The 18,367-nt window shown below is 41.4% G+C and overlaps 1 protein-coding gene across 4 annotated transcripts in view; it reads left to right on the top strand.

The window, feature by feature from the left end:
* The window catches only part of Pgbd1 (piggyBac transposable element derived 1), a 19,807-nt gene extending 1,440 nt beyond the window's left edge, over positions 1-18,367 (top strand). For 2 of the 4 annotated variants that reach the window (NM_001162920.1, NM_001162919.1), the window contains exons 2-5: positions 4,971-5,291; positions 6,100-6,251; positions 11,264-11,374; positions 16,018-18,367. In NM_001162920.1, coding sequence (NP_001156392.1) covers positions 5,157-5,291; positions 6,100-6,251; positions 11,264-11,374; positions 16,018-16,867 — 1,248 coding nt within the window. In that variant the 5' untranslated portion in view covers positions 4,971-5,156 and the 3' untranslated portion in view covers positions 16,868-18,367. The remainder of the gene's footprint in view (positions 1-4,970; positions 5,292-6,099; positions 6,252-11,263; positions 11,375-16,017) is intronic. The other 2 variants (XM_030247293.1, NM_001012311.2) reach the window with 2 other exon arrangements.

The raw sequence follows: 18,367 nt of genomic DNA, 5'->3' as shown, positions 1-18,367 counted from the left end.
GCAAGCTAACTCAGGGGTTATTCCTGGATAGTAAACATTTCTAGATGCTATAGAAGAGCTACTGTATTCCTGGATTAATTTAGAAAACCACAAATGACAGCATTTTAGCATTGCTGTTCTTCACTTAAAATATTTTATACATCTTTCACATTAGTACATGTGCTGTTCCTTTTCATTTGTATTTAATAAATACATGTTCTGCCAGTGTATAATTCTTATATACTTTCATAGCTGGCCTCTTACTAATGAACTTCCAGCACTGTAAAATTATCCTTTATTTACCTGATTTAATTGTCTCCAAGGCTTATTACCTCAATCTGCTAACTTAGGCCTTGTCCTGAACATTTCTAGCTTCCATACAACCTAATCTAGGTCTAGAATGTTTTCAGCCTCTGAGACTTGCTGCTAACTAAGCTTACTCTTTCTAGTTCATTCTGATCTCTAGCTGGTTGGCCAATTCAGCTGTTCTGACTCAAATTCCTCCCCATGCCAACTGATTCAATCTGGCTTCTCTCCTCTTCTGAATTGCTCGGTTTGGCCTCATAATCACTTTGAAAATTTGTTCTAATATTTTGGCTCCTTCTCTGACTTGCTCTGTCTTCACCTGTGTCTAGCTTGTTCTGTCTTTAACCTGTCTCTGTAAAGCTCTCATGGTAAAATTGCCTCTCTCATTTTTCTCTCTGTGGGCACTGCTTTCTTAAGTAGCTTCCCTTTTCTCTCTCTTCTCATGAGAGTTGGGCAGATCTTATTCTGTCAAGTCTTTCTCTAATTCCTCACTTTGTCTGCCTCTCAATTTAGATATCACTGTTTGTTTGTTTGTAGAACATTAATTTAATATTTTCAACTGTTAATATTCAACAAACAGAATAGTTATTAAGATATATTTCCTTGTTATGTCTCCCTTTTCATTTCTGATTTTATTAATTTGGATACTGTCTCTGTGCCCTCTGGTTAGTCTGGCTAAAAGTTTATCTATCTTGTTGATTTTCTCAAAGAACCAGCTCCTGGTTTTGTTGATTCTTTGCATAGTTCTTTTTGTTTCTATTTGGTTGATTTCAGCCCCAAGTTTGATTATTTCCTGCCATCTACTCCTCCTGGGTGTACCTGCTTCCTTTTGTTCTAAAGCCTTCAGGTGTGCTGTCAAGCTCTTAGTGTAAGCTCTCTGCAGTATCTTTTTGGAGGCACTCAGAGCTATGAGTTTTCCTCTTACCACTGATTTCATTGTGTCCCATAAGTTATGGTATGGTGTGTCTTCATTTTCATTAAGTTCTAGAAAGTCTTTAATTTCTTTCTTTATTTCTTCTTTGACCAAGGTATCATTGAGTAGAGCGTTGTTCAGCTTCCATGTGCATGTGTGCTTTCCGTTGCTTTTGTTGGTATTCAAGACCAGCCTCAGTCCATGGTGATCTGATAGTGTGCATGGGATTATCTCAATCTTCTTGTATCTGTTGAGGCCTGCTTTGCAACCAATTATATGGTCAATTTTGGAGAAGGTACCATGAGGTCTTGATTTAGGATAACATGTTCTGTAGATATCTGTTAGATTCATTTGGTTCATAGCTTCTGCTAATTTTACTGTGCTTCTGTTCAGTTTCTGTTTCCATGATCTGTCCTTTGTTGAGAGTGGGGTGTTGAAGTCTCCCGCTCTTATTGTGTGGGGTGTGATGTATGCTTTGAGTTTTTGTAAAGTTTCTTTTATGAATGTGGGTGCCCTTGCATTTGGAGCATAGATGTTTAGAATTGAGAGTTCATCTTGGTAGATTTTTTTTCTTTGACCAGTATGAAGTGTCCTTCCTTATCCCTTTTGATAACTTTTTGTAGGAAGTTAATTTTATTCAATATTAGAATGGCTACTCCAGCTTGTTTCTTGGGACCATTTGCTTGGAAAAATGTTTTCCAGCCTTTTACTCTGACATAGCGCCTGCCTTTGTCACTGAGGTGTGTTTCCTGTATGCAGCAAAATGCTGGGTCCTGTTTATGTATCCAGTCTGTTAGTCTATGTCTTTTGGGGGGAATTTAGTCCATTGATGTAAAGAAATATTAAGGAACAGTGATTGTTACTTACTGTTATTTTTGTTGTTAAAGGTGGAATCATGTTTGTGCAGCTATCTTCTTTTGGATTTGTTGAAAGATTACTTTCTTGCTTTTTCTAGAGTGTAGTTTCCCTCTTTGTGTTGGTGTTTTCCATTTATTATCCTTTGTTGGGCTGGATTTATGGAAAGACAGTGTTTAAATTTGGTATGGAATACCTTGGATTCTCTGTCTATGGTAATTGAGAGTTTTGCTGGGTATAGTAGCCTGGGCTGGCATTTGTGCTCTCTTAGGGTCTGTATGAGATCTGCCCAGGATCTTCTAGCTTTCATAGTCTCTGGTGAGAATTCAGATGTAATTCTGATAGGTCAGCCTTTATATGTTACTTGACCTTTTTCTCTTACTCCTCTTAATTTTCTTTCTTTGTTTAGTGCATTTGGTGTTTTGATTATTATGTGTTGGGAGGAATTTCTTTTCTGCTCCAGTCTATTTGGAGTTCTGTAGGCTTTTGTATGTTCATGGGCATCTCTTTCTTTAGGTTATGGAAGTTTTCGTCTATAATTTTGTTGAAGATATTTACTGGCCCTTTAAGTTGGGAATCTTCACTGTCTTCTATACCTAGTATCCTTAGGCTTGGTCTTCTCATTGTGTCCTGGATTTCCTGGATGTTCTGGGTTAGGAGCTTTTGGCTTTTTGCATTTTATTTGATTTTTGTGTCAATGTTTTCTCTGGAATCTTCTGCACCTGAGATTGTCTCTTCTGTCTCTTGTAGTCTGTTAGTGATGCTTGCATCTATGACTCCTAGTCTCTTTTCTAGGTTTTCTAATTCCAGGTTTGTCTCCTTTTGTGATTTTTTTTTAATTTTTTCTACTTCCATTTTTAGATCTTGAATGGTTTTGTTCATTTCCTTTGCCTCTTTGATTGTGTTTTCCTGTAATTCTTTAAGGGGTTTTTGTGTTTCCTCTTTAAGGGCTTCTAGCTGTTTACCTGTGTTCTCCTGTATTTCTTTAAGGGGGTTATTTATGACCTTCTTAAAGTCCTCTATCACCATCATGAGAAGTGATTTTAGATCTGAATCTTGCTTTTCTGGTATGATGGTGTATCCAGGACTTGTTATGGTGGAAGAATTGGGTTCTGATGATGCCAAGTAACCTTGGTTTCTGTTGCTTCTGTTCTTATGCTTGCCTCCCACCATCTGATTATCTCTAGTGCTGCCTGCCTTCCCTTTACCTGACTGGAGCCTGTCCTTCCTGTGATCTTGGCTGTGTCAGAACTCCTCAGAATTCAGTCATCTCTGTGATCCTGGGATTCTGGGACCCTGAGATCCTGGTGTGACCAAGCTCCTCAGATCCTGGGATCCTGGCATCCTGTGGTTCCTGGGCATGTTAGAGCACCTGGGAGTGGAGCTTCTTCAGGGTATTGTGGGACTGGCTGCAGAGTTTGTGCCCAACCAAGGTCTACTCAGAGCACCGGCCCAGACCAGAAGAAACCTGTGCCACTGGTCGCGCAGAGTTCTTGGATGCCTGGGTCCCACTGATCCCAGTTACTCCCAGTGTTGGGGCAGTTGTCTTCCTCACCTCTAATCCTATTCATCTAAAAGATTTTTGGAGTTACAAGCAAGACAACAGTAAATACCAAATGTACAGGAGATTTGTTAGAGTAAGAGCAAAATTGTGCTTTAGGAAATACACATCAATGATGTGATGTACAAAACAAAACTATTGCAATAGTGGATGAAAATGGTAACTAAGGAAATAGAAAGGAAGGAATTGTTGTCAGAGATATTTTATAGAAATAATTAGCCAAACACAGCGATCATATAGGGCCTGAGGTTAAGCCTAACTGCATGGGAAGTGGTTGACCTCAATAGAAGTGGAAAAATACATAAGGAACCCCAGTGTGAGGTAACCCTGATTTCCTTTCAGTATGTGTGGAAATGATAGCGCAGGAGAGACATCCTGCTGGCACTGGAAAATGTGGGCCTGGAGTCTAAAGGAAGCTTGGAACCAGAAAAGGATGCGGATGTCCTTGAAACAGATGTGCTGGAACTGAGATCACAAAAGGAAAAAGGAGATGAGGAAAAGAAGGGACCTGCTGAGCCTCCACTGCTTTGGGTGTCTGTCGTTCTATAAGAATAAAAACAAAACCCGAATAATGAAAAGAGTGTCTTGGAGTCCTATAGATTGATTGGCCAATTCTACTGTGGGTCCTGCTTGGGGCTGCTCATACAGCTGTATTTAGCTTATAAATTATATAGGCTCTAGGCCCAGCTAGGGTTTAGCCTAGGAGGCCTGATTCCAAGTGACCTTTACATGACTAGCTTGGGTCTCCTCACAGCATGGTTGTCTTATGGCAATGTCCTAAGAGCTGCAGAGAGTTTCCTTTTTCTATGTCATGTCTGTTATACTGTTTGTCAAAGCAAGCCATAGGCCAGCACAGATTTTGAGACATAATTATGGGAGGCATGGCAAGATCTCACTACAGAAGGCATTAGTGGTGGGAAATTGTGGAAGAACAATAACGTAAGATCTGCATAGAAAGTGAAATATTCAATGCATATCGATAAATGACCTTTGAATTGTACTGTGTTTCTGCCAAGATAGCTCTCTGGCTTCTCCATGTGTCAAATCATCCCTAATTGAGACACAGTCTCTTTATTTAGTCCAGGCTGACCTTGAACTTGCTATGTAGTCCACACTAGCTTCTGTTCCTGCATGCTAGGATTTCAAGCATGCAGCACCATGCCTGGAGAGGTATTCTTAGCCTTTCTTCTCTCATGGTGTATCCCTTATCTCTGGGCTCAAATCCTTTAGTGTTCAGGATATGACTTTGATGCGTAGGGTTAGCCTTTGAGCACAGCATAGTCGAGACAAAAATAAAAATATGTTTCATAAGATTTTAAGTTGACTTTTATTTTCTGTTCAATTCTTATACTGTAGATGTTCATCTAGAAATGCATTTCTGAAACACAGACTTCAGATAGCTGAGCTGTTCTGCAGCTTCTAAGTTCAACATGTATGAAGTTTTGCTGGGTTCTGCTCCTGAGAATGAAGGCCGCCTTGTGACAGTGAAGGTGGAAGATCCCACCTGGGGACAGCCAGGCAACTCACAGGAGGGCAGGGCGCATGCTCAGGAACTTTACCGCCTGCGATTTCGGCACTTCTGTTACCATGAGGCAGACATATCCTCTGCAGAGAGGTGATGAAGCGGCGACATTACTGGAGAATCTAGCCTCGGAACGTGGAGACACAGGGCAGCAGGTGGGGAAATAATGAGCACGCTTGTGTGGGAAGGGAGTGGGGTAGGAATGTGTATCTGCTAATGCGCACCCTCTTATTCTGAAATAATTCAGAATTTAGAGAAGGACCATCAAAACAGCATTCTCTTCACCTAGATTTAGCTCTTGGTAACACTGGTTCCATGATGTGCCCCACCTACCCTATCCATATTCCTGTGAAGTCATTGTGCCGAGGCATGCACAGTTATGCAGACTTTCCCCGGACCAGATGACAAATCATTGTAAATATGCCCCTCTAGCTCCCAGTACTTCAGTGTATAGCTATGAAGAGCAAAGGCATGCTTTTACAGTCTTAGTATGATACCCAAGCTGTACACTCGGGCTAGATGCCTACCACATAAGGCAGCGTGCCCTCTGGCTGGTCCTCCCAGGAAGCACACAGCGATGCTTTTGTCCTTCACAGTTCATGCTAGTGCTTGTCAGAGTTTCTTCTCTAGGGAATTGTTTTACCCTTTGTAGTTGTTGTGTAGTCTGTGGAAGACATTTGGCGAGAGTATACAGACCCTAGGCCTCATTACATTTTTTACTGCTAGCTCAGACATGCTGTCATTGTGTATTTCCGGGGATAGATCCTTTCTCTTGTTTTTCCTGCCTTGACTTCTGAGTCCCCAGATTCTGAGGGGGACCTGCGTGGTGAGTTTGCAGCGCTAATATGAATGTATGTCACTTGCTCCTCCTTTAGAGGGGCAGATGAGCTTGTTCTGTGCTCCTTTGTGGGAGTCTCTGGCTCCCACCAGGCTACTTTTTCAAAGTGACTCCTTTGTCTCTAGGCTACTCTCTGTGCTCAGGAACAGGACATGCACCTAGTGGTGACAGAGTATCCAGGAGCCTCTATGGAGGAGTATCAGAGCCTCCATCTCCTGCAGTCTTCGGTCACTCCCTGGACAAGAGACTTTCCAGAGCTCCCCCTGGGATGTGAGAGGTGAGTGCTAGGAAATGAGTTTAATGAGGACCCTGAAGGAGGCTGCTGAGAGACCAGGGTTGTCTCTGCCCTCAGGGTCTTCTTTCTTGGGTTGTTTTTTTTTGTTTGTTTGTTTGTTTGTTTTGCATACCAAGTTATTAAGGTATTTATCCCCACCCCGTGTGTGTGTGTGTGTGTGTGTGTGTGTGTGTGTGTGTGTGTGTGTTTGTTTGTGTTTAAAATATGTAAGTGCTGAAGGGATGGCTCAGCACAGACATGCTTGCCTCTCAGCCTGACAATCTAAGGGGGATCCCTAGGACCCACAAGATAGAAGAGAACCAACCTTTGCAAGTTGTTCTATAGCCTCTATGTGCATGTCTGTATGCGTGTGTATACACACACAGAGAGACACACACACACATAAAAAATAAAACTGTTTAAAAACTTAAGCTATTTTTGAGATCTACTTAACAAATTTTGAATATAAAATTAGTGACACATGCCCATAGTTCCAGCTACTCAGGAGCTGGGAAAGATTGCTGAGCCCAGGGTTTCTTTCTTTCTTGTTTGTTTTTTGTTGTTGTTGTTTTGGTTTTTTGGCTTTGTTTTGTTTTGTTTTTATTGCTTGTTGTTGCTTGTTTTAAAGCACATCACCTATACATTAAAATTTTTGTCTACATTTGTTCATCGTGTGTGTGTGTATGTGTGTGTGTGTGTGTGTGTGAGAGAGAGAGAGAGAGAGAGAGAGAGAGGGACAGAGAGAGACAGAGACAGAGAGACAGAGACAGACAGACAGAGACAGAGAGCGAGCGCCTGCACACAAGTCACAACTTACTATTACTGTTGCTATTGTTTTGTTTGGGAGGGTGGGTTTTGTTTATTTGCTTGCTTTGTTTTTTGAGTCAGGGTCTCACTATGTGGCCATGGCTGGCTTGGAACTCATAATGGAGACCAAGAAGGACTTAAACCAGAGATTCACCTACCTCTCGAGTGCTGGAATTAAAAATATACACTACCATGTTCGTGTGTGTTTGTGTGCTCACAGGAGCCATGGCATGAGTGTGAAGATCAGAAGACAACTTTCAGGATGCAATTTTCCCCTTCCACTATTTGAGTTCTGGGAATCAAATTCAGGTCCATGGGTTTGGCAGCAAGCACCTTTACTCACTGAGCCATCTTCCTGGCCCCTCTGTTATGTATTTTTTTTAATACTCTGCTGGGAATCAAACCCATAGGCTTTATATATGCTAGACAGCACTCTACCAACTGAGCTATGTCCCCACCTTTGTGGGGGTAGGGGATACAGTGAGATAGGGTCTCATGTAGCCCATGCCAGCCTCATGCTCACTATGTAGTTCAAGAATGACCTTGAACTCTTCCTTCTTCCGCCACTGCCTCCTAAGTGCTGGGTTTGTGTCTATATACCACCAACACTAACCAGAGCCCAGGACTTCAGGACCAGCCTGGGCAACATAGTGAGACATTGTCTCTATATATTAATAATAATATGATACTCAAGCATATAATTTATTATATTATATTATATTATATTATATTATATTATATTATATTATATACAATTTATAGCTACCATGCTAGTCATTAAATATCTATTACTTACTCTTTTTATAAGTTTATGGTTTTGACCAACATTAAATTCTGTGGTTTTGTCCATTCCCATATCTAAGCAATTGTTAAAAATTATACAAAATTACAAAACTGAATTTATTTGTGTATATCTTTTTTTATATATTTATTTATTTATTATATGTAAGCACACTGTAGCTGTTTTCAGACACTCCAGAAGAGGGCATCAGATTTTTTGTTATGGATGGTTGTGAGTAACCATGTGGTTACTGGGATTTGAACTCAGGACCTTTGGAGGAGCAGTCGGCACTCTTAACTGCTGAGCTATCTCTCCAGCCCTATTTGTGTATATCTTGAGGTGGGATTTGAACTCAGGACCTTTGGAGGAGCAGTCGGCACTCTTAACTGCTGAGCTATCTCTCCAGCCCTATTTGTGTATATCTTGAGGTGGGGCCTTTGTGTACATGCCTTGGCAAGTGTGGATAGGTCAAAAGGAAGATTATGGGAGTCAGTTCTCACCTTCCATCATGTACATCCCAGGGATCAAAATTAGGTCCTGATACTTAGTACCAAGTACTTCTAACCACTGAGCCATCTTGCCAGCCCATATTTAGAACATGTTCTTACTCAACAACTAAAATTAATTCAGTTAAAAATAAATTCAGTTTAAATGATTTGCCCAATACCAACAGATTCAGAGGTAGTTCAAAAATATAGGCTCTGTGTAGTCCATGTTTGGGTTACACCATGAGAACAGGTCTTGTGTGAGAACTGACCAAAGGCATCGTGCAGCAGCAGCAGCTTCTTCCTCCCTTCTCTCTTACCGGTGGCTTTAACTCATATCACATATGTGAGTAAAGTACCTACCAAGTCTCTCACTCCTGCTCAGTCTTGTGGGTGAGCAACAGCTGAGCTTCAGACTCTTAGAAACGTTGCAGTGCTTTTAGCTCAGTCCATGAAATCTGTTTCTTGGGAGAGTGGATCCATACAGAGGGAGCTTCCCAAGGCAATTTTGTCTCAGGAAGGACTCTTGTCTTCTCCCTTTATAAGATGTGCTCTTCAAGGAGTAGCCTGTCTCCAGGAAGAAAGTTCCAAAGACAGTGCCGTGGTGCCGAGTCTAGCTCAGCTAGGTTCCAGGTGAGCTGCCGTCCAGGTTTATGGAAACTTAGTGGCAATCCTCCCTTCCCTTGTTGCCTTTCTCTTGGCCCACTCTCTCAGTCCAAAAGCCTTTAAGGAGGTGCCTTCACGTTCACTTTGTCTCAGACTATCACAGACTGTGTATGTTCATCATGCAGAGAGCCTATGATGGTGGCTTCAGTTTTATTTTGTGCCATGTTTTGGAGGCACATTTAGATCTCAAGGTATCAGGGTAAAGAGGGTGGTATAAGACTGTCTATTCAGCCGGGCTTGGTAGCACACATCTATAATTCCTGCACTTGGGAAGCAGAGGAAGGAGGGTCACTTCGAATTCTAGAGCAGCATGCTTTACATGGTCATATCCTGTCTCAGAGATACAGAAACAGAAAGAGGCACAAACGAAGAGAGAGATGCATAGGACAGAGTGGCTCTTTCCCATATAAGTCTTTTTCTCCATTTGTTCTCTCAAGGCACTGTCTTTATGATATTGCCTTCTCTGCTTTTCCATGACTTCCTGTTAATCACATCAGACCTCAGACCTCATGTTGTTATCAACTACTTTATCTGTCTGTAAATGCAACCTACTTAAACATACTTTAAATAAAAACCTAATTGCTGTAAATGTAGTATAACATGGATACAAAGAAAACAGTTATATATACACACATATACACACACACACACACATATATATGTGTGTGTGTGTGTGTGTGTACATATATATTATTTATTACAAGCTATAAAAGTCTTCAATATGATTATATATGAGGAAATGACAAAGAAAGTAGTTAGATGTTTGCACCAATGTATAATCAATGACTGAAAATTAAGAAGGAATAATATAGGAGTCCAAGAAAGTCTAGGGTAGAGGTGTGTGTGCACAGAAGATGAAAGCTAATATTAAATCAAATTATAAAAGACCAAACAGACCAAAATTTAACTGAAGCTGAGCAAACATATGAGTTAAATTTTGTCCCCTCAAAAGATATGGTAAGTCCTAATTGTAGGTGCCCATGAAGATGGCCTGACTTGACAGTTATCTCTTTGGAGATGTAATGAAGTTAGAGGATGTCATATGGTGTTGAATGAGCCTAAACCCATTCTTTATGTGGAGGCCAGTGAAGGCAGAGATACACAGGGAGGATGCCTGGGATGACAGAGCCTGAGATAATATGGCACTTCTACGAGTAGCAAAATGCCAAGGATTATTGATAGCATCCAGAAGCCAAGAAAAGTGGCAAGGAAGATGCTCTCCTAGGGTTTTCCAAGAAGCGTGGCCCTGATGGCACCTGATGGTTCCTTGACTTTGACTTTAGACTTCCAGGCTCCAGTACAGTGAGGGAATACATTTTTTGGTTTTTTGTTTTTTTGTTTTTTGTTTTTGTTTTTTGTTTTTGTTTTTTGTTTTTGTTTTTGAGGCAGGATTTTTCTGGATAGCCCCTGGCTGTCCTAGAACTCACTCTGTAGACCAGACTGGCCTCAAACTCAGAAATCCGCCTGCCTCTGCCTCCCGAGTGCTGGGATTAAAGGCGTGTGCCACCACGCTGGATCATTTTTTTTTTTTTAAACTATCAAGTTTGGCCCTGTTAGAAGAGACTAGAGAAACCAATATAGCTTTCTAGGCAATTATGTTGATAAAGGGGAGGGAGATAGTAAAAAGAGGTATTACCACTTAAACAGGCTTTAATAAAAGGAAGGCTTTCCAATACCAAGTAAGGTTGAAAAATGTACATAAAAGTAACATTATACAGACTAAGCAGGTTATATTTAAGGATGCATAAGTATCTAGATATATACATATATGCATGTGACAACAATTAATGAAAAACTAGTCCATGAATTTAAATGAGAGAAAGGAGGGGTATATGAGACAGTTTGGAGGAAGGAAAGGGATATGGTATAATTATAACATCTCAGAAGATCAGAGAAATAATTTCTAAAAAAAAAGTAAAAGAGAGGAGCCTTATAGTATCAGAATAGTCTGTGTGCCCATTGGGACTGTGTAGTAACAAGGTAAACAGAAATGATCCAATCTTGAGAGCCACTAGACCTTTTATCAGAGCCTACATCCAGTCTGGGAAGGACTGGATACTGTATCCTTTTCAGGCAATGGGAAATGAGTGTAAATAAGAACATGAAACAAAAGTTAAGAGATTAATGAAAATATATGTGGTAGACTTTTGGAGACATTATCAAATAAAGACAAAGAACTATAAGCGACCACCAAAATAATTATTATAGCATATAATTTTTAAATAGTATAGATATGCAATATTTTAAATAATTTTTATTAATAAAATTTTTGCAAGATCTCTACATTTACAGAGATCCAAATCTGCTAAAAAGAGCCTCAAAACTCCTTGTTACATCTTCGATGTTACATCCTCAACCACTGCAGGAAATGATACTGAACTGAACAGGTGAGTGAGTCCATGTTTGTAACAATGTCTTTATTCTGTGCAAGCTTTCTTCTAGGTAACATTCTTAAGTTGTTTTCCTTGCTTTGGTATTATTTCGTAACAATCTCAGACATCTTATTATAGGTGCAGTAGGCCTGTGTATTGGTGCAGAGTTAGTCTACCAGGGCACTCCAATGCCCTGTACCATGTGGGACAGCGTTGCTGTTGTGTGGGCAGTCATTGTCAGGTATCCAGTGGCAGTGGATTGTGCTGGTGCTGAACATAAGTAGTTCATCCCCAGAGTGGCTGGCACCACAGGTTTACAGTGTTCAACATCTTTAATACCATCTGTTTTAGTCCCTGTTTTTCTACATCTGGAACCACAGGTAGCAGGAAGAGAGAGATTCTGGAACTGGCTTGGGCTTTTGAAATTCTAAAGGTCACCCCAGTGACACACTTCCTCCAACAAGGCCACACAACAGGGACACATCTCCCAAGTAATGTCAATCTCTGATGACCAACCATTCAAATCTAAGAGCCTGTCGGAACTTCAAACCAACACATTCTCTCCCTGGCCCCAATAGACTTGTAGCTGTAACATAATACAAAAACTTCATTCACTCTAACTTCAAAAATCTACCCAATCTATAATAGTCTCAATATTGTTTAAAAGTCAGAAGTTCAAAATTTCTTCTGAGACTCAAGACAATCTCTTAACTGTAACCCCTAGAAAACCAAAATTGAAAGTCAGATCATATACTTCCAACACACAATGGCACAGAATACACACCATTCCAACACACAATGGCACAGAATACACACCATTCCAACACACAATGGCACAGAATACACACCATTCCAACAGAGAGGAAAGGGAGCATAGTGAGAAAATACTGGACCAAAGCAGGACTGAAACCCAGCAGGGCCAACTCCACGCTGCATCTCCATGTCTGATGTCAAAGTGCTCCTTAGATCTCCAACTCCTTTCAGCTTTGTTGACTACAACACCTCTCTCCCTCTCCCTCTCCCCCCTCCCCCTCCCTTTCTCTCTCTCTCTCTGACTTGTTCCACACCTACTCTGAAGCTCTTCTTGACAGGTGTCCCTCGGCTCTGGCATCTCCAACATTTTGGGGTCTCTAATGAAATCCAGGCTTCACCTCCACTGTTTCATACAATGGCCTTTCTGGGCATCAGTACAAGGACACCCCTGACAAACACCTGGCCTCAGCAGTTTTCCTTAGCCACAGAGGAAGATTCCCAAACCCTTTCTTGTATCCTTACTCTAAAAGCAGAACCACATGGCTGAAGCTACCAAGTTCTGCTGCTTGCTGGGGCTGCAACTTGACCCCCTTGTTCAAATACCTGCTTTTTGCTTCCCATGGTTTCCTGCTTATGTTTTTCTTTACTTCCTTTTCACCAGCTGGATGCTTAGCTGGGTGGGGTCTTGCCCTGAGGTCACCACTCCCTTTATTCCATATAGGATCAGGCTTTTCTTTAAACTTATTACCTCCTTGAGCACTGGGGTTAGCTCCATTACACTTTCTTTTCTCCTCAAAGTATGCATTCTGTATGTTTCCTTGTTCCGTTTGCTCCTTTTCATTACAGACCTGCACAAGAGTGATTGCTAATAACCACACATCAGTCAACACTAGGCTGTCTTGAAATCCCTCTGCCAATGCCTCAGGCAGATTTTTTTTTTTTTTGACATGAGCAGAAAGCAGCCACATTCAAAATATCATAGAAGTATCAGTCACTTACTATTATCTTCTCTGAAACTTCTTGAGCCAGATCATCATAACTTAAATTGCTCTTAGCACTACTGTCTTCCCTGTTCCTAGTAGTATGGCCCATTAAGCTCCCCCCAACAAGCAGCATGGCTAGACCTATCATAGCAATACCCCGCTCCCTGGTACCAACTTCTGTCTTAGTGTTCTGTTGCTGTGAAGAGACACCATTACCACAGCAACTCTTCTAAAAGAAAGCATTTAATTGGAACTTGCTTACAGTTTTAGAGGTTAATCCAGTTGTCATCACAGTGGAGAGTATGTTGGCTTGCAGGCAGACAGGTGCTGGAGAAGTAGCTGAGAGTTCTCTTATCTCTTCCTCCAACAAGGCCACATGTACTCTAACAAGGACACATCTAACTCATTGGTTCTCAACCTCTGGGTTATGACCCTTCTGACATCCTCTATCTCCAAAAATATTTATATTATGATTCATAACAGTAGCAAAGTTTCATTTAGGAGCGGGGTATTGCTATGATAGGTCTAACCAGGTGGCTTGTTGGTGGAATGTAGACTTTGCATTGGGAAAGCAGTTGAATGCTTTAAGGGGGGAGCTTAATGGGCCATACTACCATTTCCCTAAAATTAGTAAATGTAAGCATTGCGCATCGCCACACCCTGCCGTGTGTGTGTGTGTGTGTGTGTGTCTGTGTGTGTGTGTGTGTGTCTAATTATCTCCCCTTCCCTCCTTCTTGCCCCATCCTCTCACCAAGGTGTTGAGAAGGGAATTGCTTCACTGGAAGCCAACCATCACCTGGAATCTGATCCTATCCTTTCAGCTTTAGGAGGATGTGTGTTGTTTAGGGAAACTGGAAACTAATTCTGAGATAACATAGAAATCTTTCTCTTTTTTTTTTTCTGCTTCCGCTTCCTCCTCTTCCTTCTTCTTCCCCTGCCTCCTCCTCCTCCTCCTTGTAGGAAACCCAGGGCCTTGCTCTGTGATCCAGCACTAAGCTATACCACAACCCCCAAAATAGAAGTATTTTGAAGCTAAAAGGAAGAAGAGTGGCTCTTTTATTTAACCTGGTAAAGACAGAGCTAAGTTCCACTATAGGACAGGATATGGCCACTCACAGGAGCATGGGAAGCTGCCATTTTGACTGCTGGGTATATGTCTGTCAGATGCTTGAAACCATGATTCATAGCACCGATTAGATTAAAAATGTTTTATTGTTTCATGTAGCAAACCTATGAGGTAGCTACAGTTTGTAGACCTGCTATGATTCCTGAGCTCGAGCCTCTGGCAGACCCATGGTCCTCTTCCAGTCCCACATCCTAACCCTCTCTTTCCCTTGCCTTACTCTTCCCCATTTACTACTCCCAGAGCCTGATCTCACCATATTGGTCTTAATGCACCACAGGTCTTGGAGTTTAGATCTCAGCATTAAAAGGTTTCAATGTCATGATGGAAGTCATAGTATCATAAGTATTGAGCCAGATGGGGTGACTCACACTTATCATTCCCAGGACTCAGAAGGCTGGGGCAAGAAAATAGGATTGCCTTATTTTAAACTCAGCCTAGGCGACAGAGTAAGTGCCAGGCCAAGCTGGGCTACAGAGTGAGACTATGTGTCAAAAAAATTTTTTATTATTATTTAAAAGCAACAGGGGCAGGAAAGATGATTCTGTAATTAAGAGTTCTTGCTGCTCTTTCAAAGGACACAAGTCCAGTTCCCAGCACCCACTTTGGGTGGCTTACAACTCCTTGTAACTCCAGCTCCAAGGGTTCTCTTATATTTGGCCTCCTTTGGCACCTGAGCTCTCATATACATTACACACACACACACACACACACACACACACACACACAATTCTAAAACTACAATAAAAATCTTAACAACAAAAAGCCAGCAAGATGGCTCAGCAGTTAAGAGTACTTGCCAGTCAGGTCTAAGTTTTATCCTGTGGTCCCATGATGGAAGGAGACAACCAACTCCCAAAAGCTGTCTTTGGACCACCATGCATTCCCCAGGTATTCATGTGCTTCCTCCTCCAGAGCACAAAATAACAAATGAAATGTTGAGCTGACTCAGTAGCAGGTAGAGTATAGCACTGAAGCCTGGGGGGTTGAGTTCAGGCTCCAGAACCCACGGGGAAGTGAAGGTCAAATGACTTTGCTAAGTTATCTTTGACTTCCACACAAGCAGTATGGAACACTCACACAATAATAAGAAATAACTTTAATTGTGGTGTAATTGTATAAGAATACTGAAATAATCCTTTTCATCTTAATGTTGCCTTGCTTCCTTGTAGATCCCACACAAACTAGTCCAACTGCAATAAATTTGAGTTTCTTCTTTGTTTCTCCCCAAAGAAATTTATCTACCAGATGAATGTAAAGCTAAGGGATGCTCAGTCCTTCCTTGCTCAGAAATCCTGAGAGTTGTGAGAGGACCCTGTAAATGATCAACTGACACAAGAGGACATCTAAGAGAGGACAGGGACACAAGTGGGACAGATAGTTCTGGAAATCTCAAGACTGGCTGACAGAAGCTAGCCTTGATAAGGAGCTTAAACACAGAGCCAACTAGGCTCAGAATAAAAAAGTGCCTCCCCCAGAGGCCTGCCCAGCAAGACACAGGACAAAAGCAGCATAGAAGGACAGAGCGAGGGAGGGAGGGAGGGAGGGAGGGAGGGAGGGAGGGAGGGAGGGAGGGAGGGAGGGCCAGCTTCTCATGGGCATCTCCACCATTAGTTAGGACTTGAAGAGTGAGTGCCAGATGGGGAGAAGTGAGAATGCTAAGTGCAGCAAGCCTTTCCCAGCAAAACCAGAGTGAAAAGTCCATCTCCTTTGTACTTACCCCGTGTAGAAGAAAGAGATTTGGGGTGTTTTGTTTTGTTAGTAGCATATGTTTTTTTTTTTTTTTTTTTTTTCCTCAGAGATTCTCCTTCCCCCACTGAAAAGGCAGTCTCCACTTTGAACACTGTCGGGAGCTGCCACCCACCCCATGACTCCTGGGCCAAGATGCACATTGCGTCCTTGCAGTACATTACTCAGAAAGGGAGGGAAAAAGCCAAATTTAGAGTGATCGAGCTGCTCCAAGGCCATGCGTTTTCTGATGAGTCAGAGACAGAGGAAGACAATGAGCCTGAGGTACAGCCTGAGAGAAAGAAGATAAAGGCATCCAGCATCCCTGAGAAGAGCTGGACCAAACGAGACAGTAAGCCTAACTTTCCAAGCTGGTCAGCCCTGGATTCTGGACTTTTGAATCTTAAGAGTGAGAAGTTGAACCCAGTAGAGCTCTTTGAATTATTTTTTGATGGTGAAACATTCAACTTGATTGTCAATGAAACCAATAATTATGCTTCTCAGAAAAATGTCAGCCTAGAAGTCACAGTGCAGGAAATGAGGTGTGTGTTTGGTGTTCTGCTCTGCAGTGGATTTGTAAGGCATCCCAGAATGGGGATGTATTGGGAAATCTCTGATTCTGATCAGACCCTGGTTAGAAATGAAATTAGAAGGGACAGATTTGAATTAATTTTCTCATGCCTGCATTTTGCAGATAATAAGCACCTCGATCAAAAAGATAAGTTTTCAAATTTGAGGCCTCTCATAAAGCAAATGAAAAATTTTCCTCTTGTATGCCCCCCTGAGGAATACTATTGTTTTGACAAGTCAATGTGTGAATGCTTTGATTGTGACCAATTTCTGAATGGGAAGCCTCTTCAAATTGGCTATAAAATTTGGTGTGGTACAACTAACTACGCAAGGCTATCTGGTTTGGTTTGAGCCTTACCAAGAAGACTCGGGTGTGGATAAGGAGCTGGACCTTGGGCCAGGTGGAAATCTAATAATGAGTTTTGCTGATGTTCTTCTGGAGAAAGGTCACCATCCCTATCACTTGAGTTTTGATAGCTTCTTTACACCTGTTAAACTGATGTCAGCTTTGAAGAAGAAGGGAGTGAAGGCTACAGGATCGCTTTGTGAAAACAAAACAAAAATGTCCACTTATGAATGTGGAACTTATGAAAAAGATGAACCGGGGGTATTTTGATTTCATAGTGGAAGAAAAGGAGGAGATATTTTTATGCCGTTGGCATGGTGATGGCTTTATTAGTCTGTGTTCAAATGCTGTAGGCATAGAACCAGTCAGCAAAGCAAGCTGTGTAGCTGACGATAAGGAGTTCCTTCCTTCAGGTAACATCCATTGTGAAGTTATGTGAGGAATGCAGGAAAGGTGTAGCTAAAATGGATCAAATTATTTCCAAATACAGGGTGGGATTAAGAAGTAAGAAGCGGCTCTGGGTTTTGGTGAGTTACATGGTCGATGTAGCCATGAGCAATGCGTGGCAGTTGCACAGAATCTGTAACCCAGGCTCCCCTTTAGATCTCCCAGGTTTCCAGAAATGTGTGGCATGTTTTCGCTTGGGACATGATGCTAATCTGTCTGATTAGGACGCGTAAAGAACACAGTAACAACACACACACACAAATTATAAGTGTAGTAAATCTACATTACCAAAGCAAATGTAATGGAGAAGGTGTGATTATGTCACTGGTATTGTTTACATCAAGGATTGTTACAGCGAACAATGCTTTAAAAATAACATTCTGTGAGTGTTGGATTTGTGTTGCTTTTATGTCTAGTTTTGGGTCAGATATATGAAATGACTTACTTGTTAAATATTTTATATATTAAAAGAGCAAAAACCTACCATTTCCTCACTTTCAGTTTTGTTTTAGAGATTGACATTTTGAAAATGCAGGCAATATCACACTCTATAGAATGACACTGAATTCATAGTCCAGAATAGATACAAAACAGATATACAACTCATGCGGGAGGATATGCTAACGGATATAGGTATAAGGGAGTAAATATTTCAGCTGGATCACACTATATGTATATAGTTGAGACAGGGCCAGGCATGAAAATTGCTCTGTGTGTGTGTGAGTGTGTGTGTGTGTGTGTGTGTAGCTGTGCCTTTGAATACTGAAGAAAATGTTATGAGTTGGGAGAAGTCAGAGAGAGGAAAGTAATGAAGCAATCTGTGTAACAGTTATCCTGAGAAGAAAGCAAGTATAAGGTGATTGGACATAGTCTAGATTGAGGTCATCAGTGGTTACTCATCCAATGAGAGACATTTGGAGCAAGTGAACTATGACTCCATAATGCTGAAGATTTGTAGGGGTAAATTAAACTAAAGGCAAGGAGGATTCGACACCATTTCTGTGATTATTATTTAATTATTTATATAAAATAAACAAACACATCTCATTAGTTCTAAA

Source organism: Mus musculus, chromosome 13, assembly GCF_000001635.26.
Source record: "Mus musculus strain C57BL/6J chromosome 13, GRCm38.p6 C57BL/6J".
NCBI lineage: Eukaryota > Metazoa > Chordata > Mammalia > Rodentia > Muridae > Mus > Mus musculus.
The sequence above is the reverse complement of the archived record's forward strand: the minus strand, read 5'-3'. Positions and strand labels throughout refer to the sequence as shown.